Genomic DNA, 20,698 nt, shown 5'->3' on the forward strand with positions numbered 1-20,698 from the left:
CCAGGACCTTCCAAGAGGGTTAAATTAATTATTTTTTTTTCATTTTTAATATTACTCAATTTCCCAACGAATAAACTAATCAACTTTTGTTGCACTTAACTTTTCCACTTCATTATTCTTTGCTTAGCTTGAACATCATCGTTCACACTTCCTATTTTTTTTTAACATCCCATTATAAAAGTACAAGGCTTCGATACTATAAACAGGGTCAAAATTCGTTTAAACGACAGACTTACAAAAATTTGCGATATAACAAAAGCAAAACTGAAAGAAATAAGTGTAATGAAACTTTTGTAGACATTCGAAACTTATAGGTTAGGGAGTTATGAAATGAATGATCCCTGATACAGCTGCAAGAGACACAAATGGTTCCTCATTATTATGTTTATTCTTCTTCGTATAATAATTCAATAATGAAGTTGTCATAAAGTTCGAGCTTGATTTAATAAAATTTGGGCATGTTTTCTTAGGAATCGAAACGGAACTCAATATGAAATTTGGTAGTTCTGGAAAAACTGATTGTGAAAAACCAATGAAAAATATAAGCTTATGTATTCTTTTGAATGTCAGCCATGTCTTTTGAATGACATTTTTATTTATCAAACAATATAGCATATATGTATAAGTTTTAGAAAAGGTTAGTATAACGGGGTACCATACGATTCGGAGTATGTTACAAGTGTTTAGGGAAAAACCTCAGTGAAAAAACCCTCTCCCCGTGAGTAGTGTAGTGATGATAAATTTGTTTATAGAATAGGCTTTTAATACTTGCTCTTTTTCCATTGACATAAAAATCTCCATTTGTGAATTATATCTAAAACAGAAAACTAGAACAAAAACCGATAAAGAAAGAGTGAATAATACAGCCTTCATCAAATTGATTCGAAAATGTGATGATAACTGAAGAAAAAATAATAAATCATAGGTACATAACCTGTCCCCCATTTGCATTGTGAAAAATATCATCTCTGCTTCAAAAATCTTCTGACGAATTTATGAATAATCACTTAATCACTCTCGTCGTCAGAAATTCCTTCAATATTGAAATTAATAATATTCCAAATCTTGCTTTTGATCGGGAGGGTCTTTCGACAAGGTTCGGTCTTACAAGCGATGATTCTTCTGATCTTCAGTTGTTCGAGGAAAGCTACAGGACCCTTAAGTTGGGGATTCATCTCCCATAGATATATCAGAGGTTATTCATTTAAAAGTAGGAAAAATCAAGAAAGAAATTTAAAAATTATTGAAAATTTGTATATTTATTTATTTATTTAGTTAATATTACAATTAATATAACATGTTTACGGGATCATCCCCATTTACAAATAATATTAATCGAAAACAGCCAAAACCAAAGTTTAGGGAGTTTACCTAAATCTTTGATCAAAACAAAACGATTGAGTCAAATGGCTAGCGCACCGGCAACGTTGCACAGTGTTAAAAACATAAACTCTCAGAAATCGCTCGGTTTTGTGCGAATTCCAACGTGGTTCCTGTTGGCATGACAGATCCGCCGTTCATGACGTCAATTCATACTCTTCGAAAACAGACTATAGCATTTAAATGATCGTCGTTTGTCGAGAGCCGTGTTAGTCGTTGCAAGGAAAACTAACCTTAGGCGGCAGTTGCAACCATGCAATTTGAATTAGATAATATTTCGTCGTAATTAAACTTCTGGTCTGTTCCTACCATACCTAAGGATATAGGACATTTCAAGAAGAACAACTGAAGGATTGACATTTTCCACCCTGATTAATATTCAACTTTCTATATTACAGAAGGGAAAATGTTGAAAATTAATGTTGGAATGAAGCTGTTTTTGTAAACAACATGCAGTCAGTCCATCTAAATGTGTTGCAAAAAATAGCTACCTATTTGTTTTTTCGATATAGCGGTATTCTCTATCTATTTATAGCAGTCGATGCTCATCAGCTCCTGAACATGACCCGAAAAACTGAATTTCAACTCCAGCAACAATTCAGTGAAAAACAATCAAAATGTAGTCGTTCACGAAGTAGCACCGGTTTGACTAATTGAAACTAATCATCTCATCTCAACCGTGTCACTTTAATTGGTAATTAGGAGATATAATTAACAGGGGGATTACACTCCAGAGCGATAGGTGAGCTTGAACAAAGGGCAAGTTATCATCCCTCCAGGCAGCCAGATTAGAATATTACCTTTATCTCCAGAATATGCCAAGCTCTAGCTACGGAATAATGAGGTTGTTATATTGCCCTACTCAAATTCAACTATCAACTCGATCGTATTCGGCAAATGATAGAGATATAACAATCGTAAAGATGTCATGGTACAACTGTATAAGTAGAAATTGATGTTGCAATCTGTTGTTAAGGAGATAAGTTGTCGTATGTGGATGGGATTTGGGGTTGAGTTCACCTTGACATTTAGGCAAGCGTTTTTGTTTAATGTTTATTATACAGCGAAATCCTGAAGATCCATCGAATTTCGAGAAAAATCTTATATTCTCTACACCGTAGATTCGGGTGACTTGGGACGATTGTTGATTTCAACTTGTCATATTTTCAAAATGGTGACCTACTTTTATCTGAGAAAGAGGTTCGAATATGCTTAATGACTCAGACTATTAACTAGAATATATACCATGCTTCAGAATTCGGATATAAATTTTGAAAAAAAAAATTAAATATACGTGTTCCAAGTCACCCACCTATTTGGAAGGCTTGGGACACAAGTAAAAATCTATTGATATCTCAACTCTCAAATGAAATAGGTAACTTGGGATGGTGTATAGTTCTGAACAATTAGAATTTGTGATTATATAGTTGAAATTCGGTGAGGAAATTAAATGATTAACTCCTGTTACAGCGAAAGTAAATATATTGCAACTCAAATAAAAAAACTAAACAAAACAAGAAAACTTTGATTTCTTTCATTCTTTGGTGATTTATTTGTGGGAATAACGTAAATAAATATCCTGCGAAAAATCGGCATATTTCCTGCTGCCAATGCCTTGCACAAAGTGAAACACATGTATAGAAAGTATAAGGCCCATAAAAAAACGCGCTTTTAATCTCCTGAATTCGTTAATTCTTCCTGTAAATTCAAACGCTCTGGTCACGGCAAACTCAACAGGAATTAATTGTTGAACTAACCGAAAAGACGCTATCTTATAAGTTTCTTTCTTCACTCATAAAGGGTAGGAAACAAAAATCTGCAAGGGGGGTAATTGTCCCAAGTTACAGGACTGTTCCAAGTCACCCGAATCTACCGGTATGAATTTTACTACTGAAGCGAGTTTATGTGTTATAATTTTGTCTAAATGTTTGTTATTTCCAAATTTCGGAATAAAAATGATATCAGAAACAATTGAATAAAGCTCATAGGTGGAAAATTCGTAGTCAAAATCAAACATTTCAGTTTGTCCGGTCGGAATCTTTTTCTGCTCGATTCATTTTGAACAAAAAATGTTTATTGTAATTTATTGCTGAAAGTTACGGTTTTTGAGAAAAAAAATTATGAGTAGGTACGTAGAAATTTCATTTCTATCAGTTTTCTAATTCCTGAGAAAATATTAAAAATTACATTTCACGTGACATCTTTAGGCGGCTGTATCAAGACAGGAGCTGAAAGATCCAAAATACTTTGATAGTGTGGATTTTAGTCCTTAATTTTTTTCGCAATTATTGTTTTACACATGTACCTACCCATACACGGCGAATATTTTGCACGTTCAAATATTTTAACAGTAGATTCTTGAGGTCGTTTTTTCCTTTACCATTTTTTCCGATTCGGTCCTGTTAAAAAGATATAGCCATTTTAAGTTTTCATAAGGTGCTATGCCACCACTGAAAGAACAAAATTACCTTCAGACTTACTAGCTAATTCTGTGACACTACACATCTTTAGATCTTTTAAACAGAGTGAGCTGAATACAACAGAATTGTATTCAGCCAAAGTACCAATTTTTCAAATTTCACAGACACTTTCTGATTTTTGAACATTCAATTACTCAAAAATGGCGCACTATACGAGAAAATATGAACAATACTTTTATTTTACAAAACGTTCAAATATTCATTAGATAGCGTCCAACTTAGTTTGGGTGGGTTTTTTGAATTCTTGGTATTTTTATGGTACACAATGGTCATAATGAGAAAACTGGAAGACGTGGGTGATATCTTGTGTTCGAAAAAGATTCATCAGATAAATGAAAAAGTATATTCCGAAATTCATTTCATTCGATAAGACTGTTTGTGAGATTTTTTATGGTTTTTCAACAGCCTGTATCTTTTAAATCGAGTCGATTCGTAAAAATGGTAAAGAAAAAAAGTATTTCTTTTTACCTCAAGAATCAACTGTTGAAATATTTGCACGAGTCAAAGACTCACCCTTTACAAATTTGATTTCATAACTACTAAATTAGTGGAAAACATTTTACCTCAATGTCTGTATGAATTTTAGCCGAAAATGGCCTCAAATGAAAAAGATTGGGTTCGAATATTTGAAAAACTTCGAATCTACTTGAATTGCAACTGGTTGTGAAGTACCGATACCGAAGATTGTGGGACAGTATGATTAAAAAAAATGGTCAAAAACATTCTGAATCTCAGAAACTATCGGCAGATGATGTTCAAACCTTCAATGCGTAATTTAAGAGCTAAATACAGGTATTCATCTTAATCTTATCTGTGTTTTCGAATGGCCAACAACTTTTTATTTTAAATGATGCCAAGCAGCGTTAGATGAGTTCAATATCTGTATGGGTGACCTATCTGATTACCACATCTAAAAAAAGGTCCTGATGTCAATATTTTCCACATTGGTTTGAGTTTACCCAATAATTTAATTCATCGTTCAAAATGCATCTTTTTAATGAGACGATGAATTTGAATGATTAAACTCTATAGAAAAGGGCTCTACCTTACCTTACAGCGTTGTAATTGGCGTTGGAAGGGTTTAAATAAATCGATAAACCCCTTCATATGAACTTGCAAAGTAACCGATTCCGCTTTTGCTCACTGTTCATGCGAGATGCAAAGCAATTGAGTTTCCCCTCCATAGATGGCGCATCAATGAATGCTTTGTGAATTTGTGCGGAGGGTGATAAAAACAATCTTCCTCTCGTTTCTTGAAATACCTCGTTATTTGATATTCAACTATTATTCCAATCTATTCTTTGTCAAATTCATCTTTCTTAGCTAGTTGTCCTCAAGAACTGGTAACCTCAATATGTAGAGATTAATTGTAAGAGCCTCATACCTGTCCAAAGTTGAAAGTGAGTTTTACAAGATTCGATATTTCAAGAGTAAAAACATTTAGTCCTCTTGGGTAACACCGCATGAAAAACACTTTTACGTCATTTGGTTGATGCCACAATAATTATCTGACTGTACTAGGTTAATAACCTTCCCTTGGTGCGAGATTTAAAGGCTTTGTTGTATACACCTTGTTCCTATGATGAAGTAATTTTCGAATATTCAATTTCCCACAATTAGCCAATGATTATGAAGTGGCATAAAATTTACCTCCACCCATCTAATAAACTTAAATGCTGCTTTTTGCGAGCAATCCATTGAACCCCCGATGAAGACGTATCAGGCGAATCCATGCAATTTTATGTCGCCCTTAACTGTAACCCCATTAATACCCTTCCGTCGTATTAGTCTCCAGCCCCATCCTAAAGGGTTTGGATAATCGCTCAGAAACACCTAAGTCCTCCAAGATAAATGCCGTTCTTTCCCTCATTACTTCTGCAATCAGCGTCCCGAAATCTATACGGAAACTCCCTAAAAATCCCCGGTATTGTTAACACCGTCTCAGCAGCTTTAGCGGAGTTTTTCTTCGAGGGATCCTAACGAAGTTTTTCAGTTGTAAAGGGATGTTTTTTACGCCCTCGGCTTATCTTTAAGGGCTACTTTAATTGTGAATGGATCCGTTGAGTTTCCGCCCCAACCCTGCCGAATTGGACCATTTACTTCTATCCGAGCAGTTTTATTCGGGATAAGTCATTATTTTAGCGTCTTTTCGTTATTATTTTGGGGTGGATTATCGCGTTTGGGATTATTCTAGTGTTTTCTTTGTGTTTTTCTTCGATCATAGAAGTAGCTTCAGAATTAAGCATTAAAGCACTCTCGACACAAGTAGGCCATAGAATAAATGTAAAACGCACCGAAATGAATGTCATGTTGGGTTATGTCAGGTTGAGTTATGTCATGTTGGGTTATGTCATGTTGAGTTATGTCATGCTGGGTTATTTCTTGTTCGGAATGTCATGTGTCATGTTGATTATTGTTATATTGGGTTACATCATGTTTGGTAATGTCATTTTCGGTTTTATCATGTTATATTAACTAACACAAGGAAATTCGAAATTTTAGCAATTAAGATTTTGGAACTCGTGTCAGTTCTCTGACTAATTCAAAACTCATTTCTAATTTATTAATGACTATAGGTGAATAATTACAATTGATATATTTCTTCTTTCAACTCTGATCGAGATTTGTCACTATTAGTTGGGGAGCCGACGATGCTAAATAGGGATTTACTCGAGCGTGGTGGAGAACTAGTGGATTTTGAAGATTAGATGGGAGAAAGAAAAAAAATGTATGCACCTTCAGTGGTGGGGAGAGCGTCTGTAGGTTTTCGAAGATGTGAAAAAAAAATCGTCAGGTGTATATACTCGAGCGTGTCAGATTTATATACTGTATGTATATGCCCTAAGTGTCTTTGATAATAAATTAATGTTTAACTGACAGTTTGCGTGGTGGGGCTGGCTGTACGGAAGAGTTGAAAGTTCTAAATTTTTTTTCGAGAGTGTCAGATTTTCAGTGTTATGTTAACTGGGCCCAGAAGAAGGGGACTGACAATTCGGACGTGACGCAAGGTTACAGCGGTCCTTTGAAAATGCAAAAAAATTCGTGACTTGTACATACTCAAGCGTGTCAGATTTTCATACAGATGGTTAATCTCGGTATTGCAGACGTGACCCATTAATCCGACACTAATCAGGGGGGGTTTTCTTAATCTGATTGTTTGAAGATGATAACAAGGTATTTTTTTTTTTAATATCTGCCTTCCTGTACCTCTAATCGTTTCTGTATTAATTATGAAAGTCGCAGTTATTGAAATTCTATACGACTTTTGTGTAAAGCAATTTTGCCTACTCTTAACCGTTTTTGAGTTACAGGGCGATAAGGGCGAGGAGGTTAGCCACACATGCGAAACGCCAAGGTCAACGTAAAAACTCGGTCTAATGTACATTCATCACCATATATTCCGAAAATGTTCAAACGTAGAAAAAATTACTTCGGACAAAATTTGTAGAAAATGTTATGCCCTACAACTTTTATAATAAATGCGAAAACAGTTTGAAGCCCAGGAGAGGAGATAATTCAAAAAAACTGATATTTGTGACCTTTACTGCAAACTTTTATTGTTTCGGCTTGCTGAAACTGTCAGACTACATGTTTTCCGTTATTCCTGAATAAGTAGCTTCAAAATTAGAAAAAAAGCCACCGAGCTCGAGAATGTACACGTGTCGTTTTTCTTTGCAAGTTTGGCGCCCTCCAACACATTTTCGTCATGCTTAAATTGTCAGATTTAGAGAATATCTACTTTTCAACATGTAATGAACCACATATATCTTGATCTGACACACAATGTTCGTTTTTTTCACTATTCTGACAGGCTGTCCTAGACAATTCCCCCCATATACAGGTCCAGGTTTCGGTAGAGGTACTCTACAGGGTCAAAGATATCTCATATTAATCTGTCACGTTTGAGTAATTCCTAAATATCCCTCTTGGGCTCCCGAACTATATTGGATGAGTTTTGAAGGTATGACGCTCCTTGCGAGAATCAAAAGAAACACCCACATTTATAAAAATATTGAAGAATGAAATTTTCTTCTTCACTTTCTATCTTCCAGCGAAGGTTGGATTATATCATAGCTATACGAATTTTACTTGCAGCTGCAATTTTGAGTGCAAAGAATTTATCTGTCTTTTCTCTGAAATATTACCAAATTACAAATATATCATCAAAATATTGCACCATATTTTATTTGTATTTTCAGTTTATTATAGAACTTGAACTGAAAATTTGAGCTTTTCATGGTGAAATAAAAAAACTTCGATTTTAATCGATAGAAAATGAGAGATGAATTGAGTTGAAGTACAAATCCCTGGATGTCAGCTTCAAGAGTGTATGAAGTCGGCGGAATCGACTTTACGTCACTCCAAAATAACCCTATCCTATTGAAATAATAACCAGCCCCCATGATTCCAGAGTGTGGAACGATGTTATTAAATTCGCTTACAACTTCCGGCGATCCCATATTTCCTGCGAGCAATCTTCCAAACTAGGATCCTGCCCAGGATCTCGGTATAGATCTTTATAGTAAAGGTTAGCAGCAGTCCTGTGGCGGGCCAATGAGGTTTGAGGCTGCCCCACCCAACCAATGAGGCGTCTTAGAATCAACCCTTTACCTTTCGTCCTGCCAGATGTTGAGACCATGCCGGCAAACGAGCAGGGCCGCCGTAATATTATATGCCACGTTCTCGGTTACTATTTCAAGCCGCTTTGGGCCCACTTGGGTGGGTTTTATGTCTCCCCTATTCGCAATTACGAAATGTTTGGCTCTATTTCTATATTGATTTTTAGTCAAATGCACTCGTCGCAGGGATGCTGGTTCCTACGGAATTGTTAGGGTAGTCATTTCGTTTATTGATTCTCGGTCCTGCTTCAATCAGGAAAAATTCGAGTTGCACGATGTAAGTAGGTCAGAAGAAAGTGGATTTCGTTTGGAAATTGTCGTACGGATTTTTAGAATTATGTGAACGCGATTATTCTGCAAAAAATAATTCAATTTTTGTTTCATTTATTCGATGGCGTTAAAAACGAGGAATCAATATTATCCAAATGGTTCATATTCACTTTTCATGAAAATTTCGCTTCATTTCGGATTAATCTTGAGTTCTTGAATTGACCAAGAAGAAAGACTCCCAAGCTGTTGCAACACTACTTTCCCCAAACCAGTACCTCAAATAGAGTTCTGCAGTCCAGAATATTGTTGAGTATACAAAGTGTCACTGATATTTCTGTCACAAATTTTGATCTCATTACTCCTAAACACCCTGACTTAGACTACAGCCTTGAGTATACATGAAGTGTCACATGAAAAAATGGAAACAAATTGTAGAATACCTATTGAGCATTCTGAAAAAAAATACTAAGAGAATCTCCTGCGAAAATTTATTTTCATTTAAATAACGGTTTTTTTCAACACCGAGTTAAGTTACTGGGGTCCACGTTAACTAATAAATTGAATACGAGTATATATTGAAGAATTCTTAGCCTACTATAAAACCAAATAAAATTTCAATGTCAAAATATTTTATTACTCAACATATTCTCCTCTTAATTGAATACTTCAAACTTTTTTTCCGTTGAGGAAAGAGGTGATAGTCGGATGAATCTGGTGAATAAGGGGGGTGTGCAGGGGCGTTGTCCTGCAAAAACAAAACACTTTTGGATAGCTTTCCGCGATTTTTCTCTGAAGTTTTTTCCTGTATAGTGGTCAAGAATGTCGAATAAAAATCTCCGGTTATTATTCAACCCTTATCCAAAAAATCAATCATGAATACTCCGTGGCAATCCCAGAAAACTGAAGCAAGAACTTTTCCAGCAGATTCTTGGATACGAAACTTCTTAGGTTTTGAAGAACATTGTCGCCATTCCATCGATTGTTGCTTTGTTTCTGGATCGTAGAAATGTACCCAAGTCTCATCCATAGTAACAATTCGGTTTAAGAAGTCTACATCGTTTTCAAATCCAGCACAGATCGAACTCGATGCTTCTACCCTTGCACGCTTTTGGTAAACATTCAACATTTGGGGATCCACTTTACAGCAATTTTTCTCATGTCCAAATTGACGTGAACTATATGATGAACGCGTTTGTATGAAATATTCAGTGCCTCAAATATTCGTTTTAGCCCATTTGACGGTCTGATGAAATCATGTCATGAACTCCATCGATATTTTCGGAGACTGACACAGAAACTGACCTTTCCGATCAGTCATCATCTTCAATTGAAAATTCACCTCTTTTGAAGCTTGCATTCCAATTTTTCACGGTCGCATACGAAAGACATTGATCACCAAGGGTATTAAGCATATCTTCGTAAATCTGTTCACCTCTCAACCCTTATAAATACAGGCTCGATGCTCCAATTTTTCGATTTTCACAATTTCTTTCATTTAATTTATTGCGTAACTCTGGTTTACCTTTTTGACCTCAAACTTCACACTGACACTTCTAACGAGTTATTATTAGTTGCTATGGTAACGCAATTTTTTTTTTCATGTCTGGAACTGGTCTAGGCTAACTCGATATCAATACATCCTTGAATATCACTTTCTCGTGCTGAAATATTCTTCATGAAATACTACCAGATATATGCCTAAAACCGTATCGAAAGCTGTTGTCATTGCTTGAAAAAAAATCGCAACTTGAAATTTCATAATGATATGCGATAAATATTATTTCATTTGGTTTGTTGTGAAAAAAAAACGCATAAAACCTGGGGGGCCAACTATTTCAAAAATATGTGCCCTTTCTGCAGATTTCAAAATGGTACAATACTCTTGTAAATGAGTTATTACTGTTTAAATAGAAAAGAGTTAAAACTGGTAAATTTTTCTACATAAGAAAATATTCTGCTGTTGATCTGTACTAAACGATAAATGTTAGGTACATAGAAAACAACATGAAACTGATGAATCAACACTGAGGAGAGATAAAAACTCCAACATGAACAACCTAACCAGCTGAAAAACTTCTAGACCTCACTTATGGTCGGTTTAGTTGCCTGAAGACTAAAAGCTAAGAAAGAAACAATCTCATTGGCATATTGCGTTCACGCTATCTGCATGAACCCTCCATCAATTCGAAAAGACGGATCCAATATAAATTGGCACTTTCGATAACAGTGTAACACTGGTACAGTACGGGTAACTTTTCTCAGTAGTTGGCCATTCAGGGTTTCTCAACTTTTGGTCATAGTATCTACACTTCACACGATATTCAACTGAAATTTGGCATAGATATTATAATTGAGAGTTTACACCCAAAGGAACACCCTTTGTATTACCACATATTTCATTCTTTTCCAGGAATAGCACACCATCTTGCTGGACTTCCTGGTCATCCTCCTGAATGGGCGATTTTGGCTGGGAGGCATCCATATCCTTCTGGACAGTTCATGCCTCATCATCATCCTCATTTTCCACATCATATGTTCGCAAATCTGGATCGGCCTATCAACACATCACCAAGAATAGCTAGTGGTAAGTTTGACCAAAAACTTTTTTTTCGATATAGCAGGGGGAAACCTTCAAAAAGACTTACCTCTCCTGAGGTCTCCACTGGCTTTTGGCATCTGGCAACAAACCGTTGGACTTTTAATCGATTTATTACTTCTTCCACAATATCATGCTGGACTCATGTTTTCATCCTCTGTTGGATATCACTTCATTGGATTTTTTGAAAAAGTTTCTGTTTTTATTTTAATATCTCTTAGGTTGGTACCTTGGTCTACTTCTGTAAATTCTTATTATTCCTCTATCTTCCTCTGGGTCGTAACCTACCAGTCTCCTGAGTTCTAGATGTTTCTCTTTCTCTGCGTTTTTCTTCATAGATTCCCTGACGGTTTTCCATTCCAAGAATTGATGTATTTAGCTGTTAGTAACAAATTAGAGTGCATCTCTTACACTTCGTAGCAACTTGTTTTCTGTTATTTGGGTTCTCTTGACATTGCTTTTACTGCGATTGCCCATGTGGCTCTTTCAAGACAGTCCTTTGTCTTCTCCATAAATTTCTAAGTTGCTAGTTACTCTCGGCCTTTTCGTTTGCAATATTATTGCTTCAATTTTTTTGACCTTAGGTTTAATAAGGCAGATCGGTAACTGCCATGATCCGAACCTTTCCGCGCTTTTTCCCTTGCTTAATTATCGTAATATAGGATATCTGCAATATGGGAATAAAGCATATGGATGCATACTGCTATCTTCGCTCTGAGAGTTAGGAAATTGAATTGGGTTGGTTCCCGTTTCTCTGTCAGATGTCGGTACGATGTATTTATACATCATACCCGCTACTGATATGGAATAAAAGGAGCCGGCAATTCATAGCATTTCGTTGACGAATGAGTTTTGTTGCTCTGACGAGGTCAAATAAGACCGAAACCATGGTCAGCATCTACTCTTTGTCGACGAAATGAAAATTCTGGTAATACTTCGAGCGATGGTAGTTTGTTAGTTCAATTTAGATCGTAACATTCGTTGATTTAATTATCTGCGGATGTTATGCATCTGAATTAATTTGTTTCTTAGGTTTAATTTTTCACTCATTATACCAGTCTTTCATTTCATCAGCAGCTTCATGTTCTCTTCGTTGTATAACCTCTATATTGCTATGTCGGACTGGTATCTGCGTATAATGCAAGCATATTCCTTGGATTCTTCGGTACATCAGGGATAAAAATGTTGTGAAGTGAGGGTCCTAGTACTGATCCTTGGGGTACTCCTGCTTCCAGATATCTTATGGCTGAGCATTCATCGTTTACTTTCAAGTAAAAGCTCTTGTCTTTCAGATTGTTCCTCACTTTTGTATATCAATCCGTCGATGCATACTCTTTAGAATGCTCTGGCGACGTCTAGTAATATAAGACCTGTTCCTTCCTTACTTTGGAATCCTTATGTTATGTATACTAGTAGTCTCAATAGTTGTTGTTCTAACGAGTGTTCTTTCCTGAACCAAATTGCACTGTAAGTAAGAGATAGGGTATTCAATTTCTTCTGTGAGCCTCTTGGCTATGGCTCTTTCAATTATTTTACCAAGAGCCGATTGTGGAAATTTTCTCTTTTCTTTTGTTGAACATGATGACTTCGGCAGTTTCCCATCTTATGGGGTAATGATCTGTTCTCATGATTCCGTTGGCTATGTTCGTTAATGCTGTGATTCCTTTCCTTGGCATTTTCTTCAAGATGATGTTCTTTATTTTGTCTGCACCTGGAGTCTTTCTTGCTTTCAAAGCTTCGAATATCTCTCTGCCTTCCATAGGCAAGGCTGGATTTCCACAACGTCAGGTGGTGTATTCATATCTTCTTCATTTTTATCCAACTCTTCTTTCAGATTTTCATTGTGGCTTCAATTCTACAATTCAAAATCAATTCTCTGTCTCTCTTCCTATTGTGTCCTCCGATGCTTCTGCTTTATTCATATTCGTGTAGGCCTTCCCTCTTGATCCGTGTAAAAGAGAAATTTGCATGTTTTCTTTTCCAAAAACAAAGACCTTAATGAGTAGATACACTACAGAAGTTCTGAGATGGAAATGACGTCACATCGTCTGCAGTTTTGGGGAGGTACCTTCTATCGTTCTCGCAGACTGTCACACTGGAGATGGTTTTAAGAAACCTTAGTCCTAGATCTTGTTCTATTTTTAATAAAGAGAGAAATCTGATAGTGGAGTAATCGCTTCACGAAGCCCTAGATTTGGGCCCCATTCTGACTAAATTGAAAGAGGAATGAAATCATCAAATTGTTGATTCATTATATTCTCGACCCTTCAAAATAAGTTCTGTTTCATTTCCAGATTGACCTAATTAAAAATATTTCTTTTAGAACCTTCATCAACATCCCTGGGCCCCATCAGTATAAACTGCAGTAACGCCCACAGCACCACGTCACCAAAAGCCTCCCCTAGCCAAGAGGGACTCCTCACCACCGCCACAGGTTCAGAATCGCCAAAAGAAGACGACATATCAGTAACTGGATCACCCACACCATCACCCCAACCAACCTCCAACTACTCTGGGATGGTACCTCCTCCGATGCCAAACAACCAACTCTTCAACAACGCCCTTGCAGCTAGTTTATTCTTGAATGCCCCCCTCCTGCCCCCTCCTAGCCAATGGTTGTACTCCCAATTTTATCCACACGATTGGAGTTGGATGGGGTTCAGAAACACTGCCTCCCTTCCCTCCAAACACTCCCCGAGGGATATTGTCCAGATCCAGAATCCAGATTCTAGTTCCAGTAATGTTGATACGTCTGAGGGAAGTGAGCTCAAGGCCATCGAGTTGAAAGGGAAAAGAAAAGCGGAAGACGAAGACAAAGTCGTAGTGAATCTTAGTTCGAATAAAGCCAGAAAGGCAGCGATCACACTGATCAAGCAGAGAGAAGAGGTCACTTCCAGCGAGAGAGATGAGATGAAAATGTCAAGAAATCTAGCGTCCAAAAATTCTGATGTATGGAGGCCGTATTGACGTTTCACTTCGAAACGAAAATGTGTGAGGTTCAGTGAAAAATTTTCGGTGAACTGACTGAAGCACTTATTGGATTTTCTTGCAAGGCAAAATACAGTTTATTACAATAGCCAGTCCCTGAAACAATACACGTTGTGCAAAATTCAAGTCGTCAATTCCTCTTGAAACACTTTGCTTTCAAATCAAACGAAAAAATTATATTTCCATCTCTTCAATGAAATAAAATAAAATTTGGAAATTTTTGTCCAACTCCCTCCAACCTCCAACTCCAACCCTGATTCTATGTGAAGAAATGGTCATTGTACTTATTCCAGATACAAGTGGTTAAAAGCAAGATGAAGACAATTTTACAGAAGTGCTAAGAAGAGACATTACATTTACTTTTAGTACTGAGGATTGCCATATTGATTAGAAGAATTTATTTTCATTCAAAATATGATTCATTTACGTTATTTGAAACATTTGTTGATATTTCTGTGAGTTTTCGAAAAATCAACATGAATGGTCATGAATTGTTTTTCCTTTTGGAATTGAATACATCGAATATCATCAGATTGACCACATTACTTTCCCAATACTTCGTATTTGTAAATGGCTGAATTTGTTCTGCACTGGACGAAACTCACATTGATCTATTATGTTTGTGTAAAAATAATTGTTGAAATGTTTAAAATAATCACAATTTATTTGTTTCGACAATGTTCATCGAATCATTTGTCTGTAAATAAACGAAATAAATCTTGTTGTAGATATTGCTTTTTATTCATACCTGTCGCGTTCTTATTTAAGCAAAAAAACAAATTGAATCTTGCAGGCATAAAGCTTGTTTTATGCAATATTTGTTGACACTTTTTTCAATATTCATAATGATAAATATTACCCAAAAATTAACATGGTGGGTGAATTGAAGACATGGGTTTGGAAAATTCGTATCTCAGTTTTTTCCATAATTTTAAACTTTGTTTAATGAGGTTGAATTTTTTTATCACAAATATCAAGGAAAGAACGTTTAATATATTGACACTAGCTTTCCATCAAGAAAATAAGTCATAATCACATGAAATATGTTAGTTGAGCCGTTGAGCAGAATCTGAATACAATCCTGCGCTTCGTTTTACTGATTGGTGGTGTAATATTTTCTACCTCAGAACTTTTCTATCTATTTTTTGGGATTTCCCAGTGAAACAGTGATGAATTCAAAAAATATTTTCCTCCATGATATCTAATGCAAGCTTTTTCTCTGCATCACCTTTAAGTTTATGATGATAGCTGCCCAGGGCCGGACTAGACTTATTTGCTTCCCTAAGTAAATTGAAATTTGCAATTATTTAGATAATAATAACTAATCACAAAAAGTTTATTTATTCATTTGATTGGTAAATTCTTACAGAAGAAGTTGATTGAAACAATAAACTTTTTTTCAATGTGAATACTCGACAAAATCAAAGTATGAAACAAAAATATCAGTCTTAAAAGTAGATAAAACAGGGGATTACTCATCTCATTACTTGATCTTGTCTGTAATTCATTCTCCAAGGGCTATAAAGCACCATAAGTGTTATGCTTCAAGTACTTGAGAGAAAACTGAAGTCTTATTTCCATTTAGGTTAAACCTACTACATTCATGGAAAATACCACACAAGTTTTTAGATGGTATCACGCATATTGCGCTTTATCGTACGGTTGAATGATAAATCATGTATTACTCAAATTCTGAGAAAATGAATTATTAATACAGGGTGTTTGATTGGTAAAAAGGCATATATTAACTTGATGTAGAGTTACCTTAAACGAGTCCTAAAACATATATAGTCCATTCAAGAATGATTGACATCTCGGGTGGCTATGGAAAATCGAATTTAAGTTGGTTATAGTCCATAATTTCAGATTTTGTGTTGCGGAATTGAGGTTGGTATTGTAAATAAACGGCGATCCACAGACCAATTATTGTGAATCTATGCACTGACCGAAGGTAATTTGAGTTTTGTAGAGCTGTTTACATTCTTAATTTAATCCAACAAATTGGAAACATAATTATATCAATTTTGATTGCTGCTTAATATGCTTCGAATTTGAATATTTCTTCTTTTCAAATACTCAAATACAAGATTTAACTCATCAAAAATCTAATTCGACAGTGAAATTCTATTTTTAGTAGGAACGGGCCACTTTGAGTCATTTAAGGTTATTGTTTTCGATACTTGAGTATTGAAATCCCGGGTTTCATAAAGCTTAATCGGTGAATCAACGCTTGATTGACGAAAAGTCGTCAATTTATTTTCAACCGCGCGGTAATTCAGTCATGATCATTCAGAATATCATTCTCGCATCAAATTATGATGTTCATACGTCCATTCAATACTTCTCAATTGCTACTTCTTCAATATATTCAGAAATAAAAAGGTTTCGTTTTAGAAATCGAGTGAATCATCTTCTTTGATATTTTATTCGATTCGTGTTAACGCACAAAAATCATGAACAAATTTGTGAATACTATCGTTAGATCCAATACTGCTTAGTGCATTCAGATTTTAATCTACGAACCTCATCGAAAGCAACCAACAAGATTTATACACTAGCTGTCTGGATTAAGAATTTCAATATCGGCAAGTTGAAACAAATTGTTAAAATAATTCACATCCGGGTCGAACACGGAGGGGAAAGAAAGGAGGGGCTAATCAAGAAATTGAAGTTTCAATAAAAGCCATCATTAATTCTGAGTTTGGGGTCTTTCTATCCTCTAACATGACGTTACAGGCAGTCCAGCCAGCCCGACGATCTCTTCGAAACTTCCTGCCGTTTCTGGGACGAGAACTTCCATGGTCCATTATCAGAAATGGTCGCTACTTCGTAATTTGAACAAATGAGCGTCGGCGAGCTAAGCAAATTAGATTCGCACATGTTTGCCCGTGGAGGAGCCATCTAGGTTCCACTTACTAAACTGCATCGCGTTGCTAATCGAGCACATACTACATTTTGAAAGATTTATGCCAGAATTTCTGTCATTTGTTCGAATGGCTTCGGTTTTCACTTTTCAAGGTGATATTGAACGACACGAAGGTCGAAAAAGGACGAATCTGGCATTGCTATCTTCCCTATTATAGGCTGACCAGATTATCCCCAGATCAATGACGGACGGACCTGGGGAATGTTTATATGTATATTTATATATACACGGTGAGTCTTCGAATCGTAAACATATTTAAACAGTAGATTCTTGAGGTCAAAAGAAACACTTTTTTCCTGTACCATTTTTTCCGATTCAGCCCTGATAAAAAGCTACAGCCATTTTTTATAATGAGCTGTGCCATCCCTGGAAAAGCAAAATTACTTTAATTACTAAATGAATCTGTGACACTATACATCTGTGGATCTTTTAAAAAGAGTTGCATTCGGTCGAAGTATCCAATTATTCACAGATAATTTTTTATTTTTGAACGTCAAATTACTCGACAACTTTATTCCGAAATTCATTTTATTCGATAAAACCGTTTGTGAGAACTAAAAATAACATTTTTTATATTTTTCAACAACCTGTACCTTTTAAAGCTAGCCGATTCGGAAAAAATGTTTCTTTTGACCTCAAGAATCTACTGTAAAATATTTGTACGAGTCTAAGACTCACCCTGTATATGCTTTCAGCTACTCAGTGTCCTACAACGTATGGTGAAAAATTTATTGAAAATAGAGAAATAATAAAAGTTCATCACAACGCAAAAACGAAAATTCAATAATATTAATATAATACTTGTGCATACACTGTGGAATGAGAAGAGGGCTTCAGGTGTGTGCTAAAGAAGCTTCTTCATTCCCAAAATTTGAATGTCTCAAATATTTGGTCAGGGAGGAAGCGAGACAAAGCTGCATTAAACATTTTTTTATGTTTGTAACTTGAAACATGCTGTACAATATCCCTTCTTTCTCCAAATGCTATCTGAATTGAACCGAACACTTCGTATATTGGACTTTATAGAAGCAACTTTTGTTTTTTCAAGAAGTGGAAATCTGAAAGATCTTCTGTAAATTTTTCTTTTTTCATTATCCATCTCAAATAATCTTGAGAAAAATACTGAATTAAATTCAAGATTTTGACAGACATTTTGACGGACGTTTTTCAGTGACGGACTTCTTGGACAATTGACGTCTGGTCTCCCTACCCTATTATTATACGAGGATGTATTGATAATTGATATCTAGTTAGCCTAGACCAGTTCCATGCATAAAACAATTTTGCGTTACCATAGCAACGAACAATAACTCCTTAGAAATGTCAGTGTGAAGTTTGAGGTAAAAAAATAAACCAGAGTTATGCAATAGATTCAAAGAACGAAGATGTCTACCGAAACTGTGAAAATCGAAAAATTGGGGTATCGAGCCATCATAAAGTACCTGTATTTAAAAGGGTTAAGAGGTAAGCAGATTTACGAAAATATGCTCAATACCCTTGGTGATCAATATACTTCGTATGCGACCGTGAAAAATTGGAATGCAAGCTTCAAAAGAGGTAAATTCTCCATTGAAAATATCGCTGTTCATAATATGATTTTATCAGACCATCGAATTGGGCTAAAACGGATATCTGAAGCACTGAATATTTCATACGAACGTATTCATCATATAGTTCACGAGAAAAATAGGGAATACTCCCTCTGACGAAATTGATGTATTTTTTATGAAATATCTTTGAAACATTTTGAAATAACCATTTCAACCGTTTCCCAAAAAAAAATTATTTTAAGCACTTAAAAATGAAAAATAAAAATGGGTATTTAAAGTTAAAAGCGTTTTGTGAGAATTGTACAAGCTGGCAACATCGACTGAAATATGCCTTGATAATAAAGGACAACAAATGCATTATCTTGATGAGATAGACAAAGATGGCTGTCTATGAAGTCTGCGACGAACGAGGAAGGTCGTAATATTTTATGGGATTTTTATGGGCGGTTGCAGATGAAGCTCGCCAGTAAGTACGCGCCTGTATATCAACAGCTGTTATTTTATGAACAAGCTGATCGGACATTGTTCTCTTCATTGTCTTGTATGCGTTGTTGCCAAATCGTAAACTCCGCACAAAGCGATTTAAATTTTAAAACCCCATATTTAAAGGATGATTTTGAATAGTTACCGCGGTGAATTTGAAAAAATCATGAATGAAACTCATAATTATTCAGTTTAAACTTGCATATGCAATGATAACCCAAATTGAGGAGAATTCCCCATTGCTGCAAAATGGATCCCCAAATGTTTGAATGTTTGAATGTTACCAAAAGCGTGCAAGGGCAGAAGCACCGCGTTCGATCTGTGCTCGATTTGAAAACGATGTAGACTTCTTAAACCGAATTGTTACTATGGATTAGACTTGGGTACATTTCTACGATCCAGAAACAAAGCATCATCATCGATGGAATGGCGACACTCTGGTTCTCCAAGACCTAAGAAGTTTCGTGTCCAAAAATCTGCTGGAAAAGTTCTTGCTTCAGTTTTTTGTCATTGCCATGTAGTAATCATGATTGATGTTTTGGATAAGGGATTACTATTCGACATTATTGACCACTCTACGGGAAGAAATTAAATAGAAAAGTCGCGGATATCTATCCAAAGGTGTTTTGATTTTGCAGGACAACGCGCAACGCCCCTGCACACAAATCTCTAGTTACTCTTGCAAAAAATTCGTGATTTAGGGTTTGAATTACTAGAACATCCCCCTTATTCACCAGATTTGGCTCCATCCGACTATCAACTCTTTCCTCAACTGAAAAAAAGTTTAAAAGGTTGTAAATTTTCTTCGAATGAGGAGGTAATAAAAGCTGTGGAGGTCTGGTTTGCAGAGCAAGCAGAAACATTTTTTTTTCAAAATTAGAGAAGTTGCAAGTTCGCTGTAATAAATGTATCCAACTAAGAGGAGAATATGTTGAGTAATAAAATATTTTTACATTGAAATTTTGTTTGGTTCTATAGTAGGCTGAGAATTTTTTAATATAACCTCGTAACGAGGTATAGGATTTGTGAATTGGCAAAATTCATAATTGGATTGCAATTTGCAAAAATTGATATTTCAAATACATGATACTGAGGACTGTAATTAGGATTTCAAATACTCATTACTACAAAATACCTTTTTCCTGACAATGCTATCTTCCCAATCAATAAGGTAGCCTGCTAAAATTTATAATCGGATTGAATGTACACAGCGTTGGGCAGTATTTGAATTACTCAACATTAGGACAATTACTGTCCTAATCTCAACAGTAGAAAGAAATCTGCAAAGTTGTTTCCATAACCTTATCAATTGAAAGAAGAGTTATTCATAATTCAAAACAAGGCTGAGCACATTTTTGAGAGAATTATACTATATTTCGTATCTTTCTCCAAATATAGTAATATAT

The 20,698-nt window shown here is 35.6% G+C and overlaps 1 protein-coding gene across 2 annotated transcripts in view; it reads left to right on the forward strand.

Moving 5' to 3' along the window:
• LOC123317073 (runt-related transcription factor 3) overlaps nucleotides 1-14,706 on the forward strand; it is a 33,878-nt gene extending 19,172 nt beyond the window's left edge. For both annotated transcript variants that reach the window (XM_044903436.1, XM_044903435.1), the window contains exons 4-5: nucleotides 11,160-11,333; nucleotides 13,669-14,706. In XM_044903436.1, coding sequence (XP_044759371.1) covers nucleotides 11,160-11,333; nucleotides 13,669-14,312 — 818 coding nt within the window. In that variant the 3' untranslated portion in view covers nucleotides 14,313-14,706. The remainder of the gene's footprint in view (nucleotides 1-11,159; nucleotides 11,334-13,668) is intronic.
• The last annotated feature ends 5,992 nt before the right edge of the window (nucleotides 14,707-20,698 follow it).

The sequence above is a fragment of the Coccinella septempunctata genome, chromosome 7 (genome assembly GCF_907165205.1).
Source record: "Coccinella septempunctata chromosome 7, icCocSept1.1, whole genome shotgun sequence".
NCBI classification, from domain to species: Eukaryota; Metazoa; Arthropoda; class Insecta; order Coleoptera; family Coccinellidae; genus Coccinella; species Coccinella septempunctata.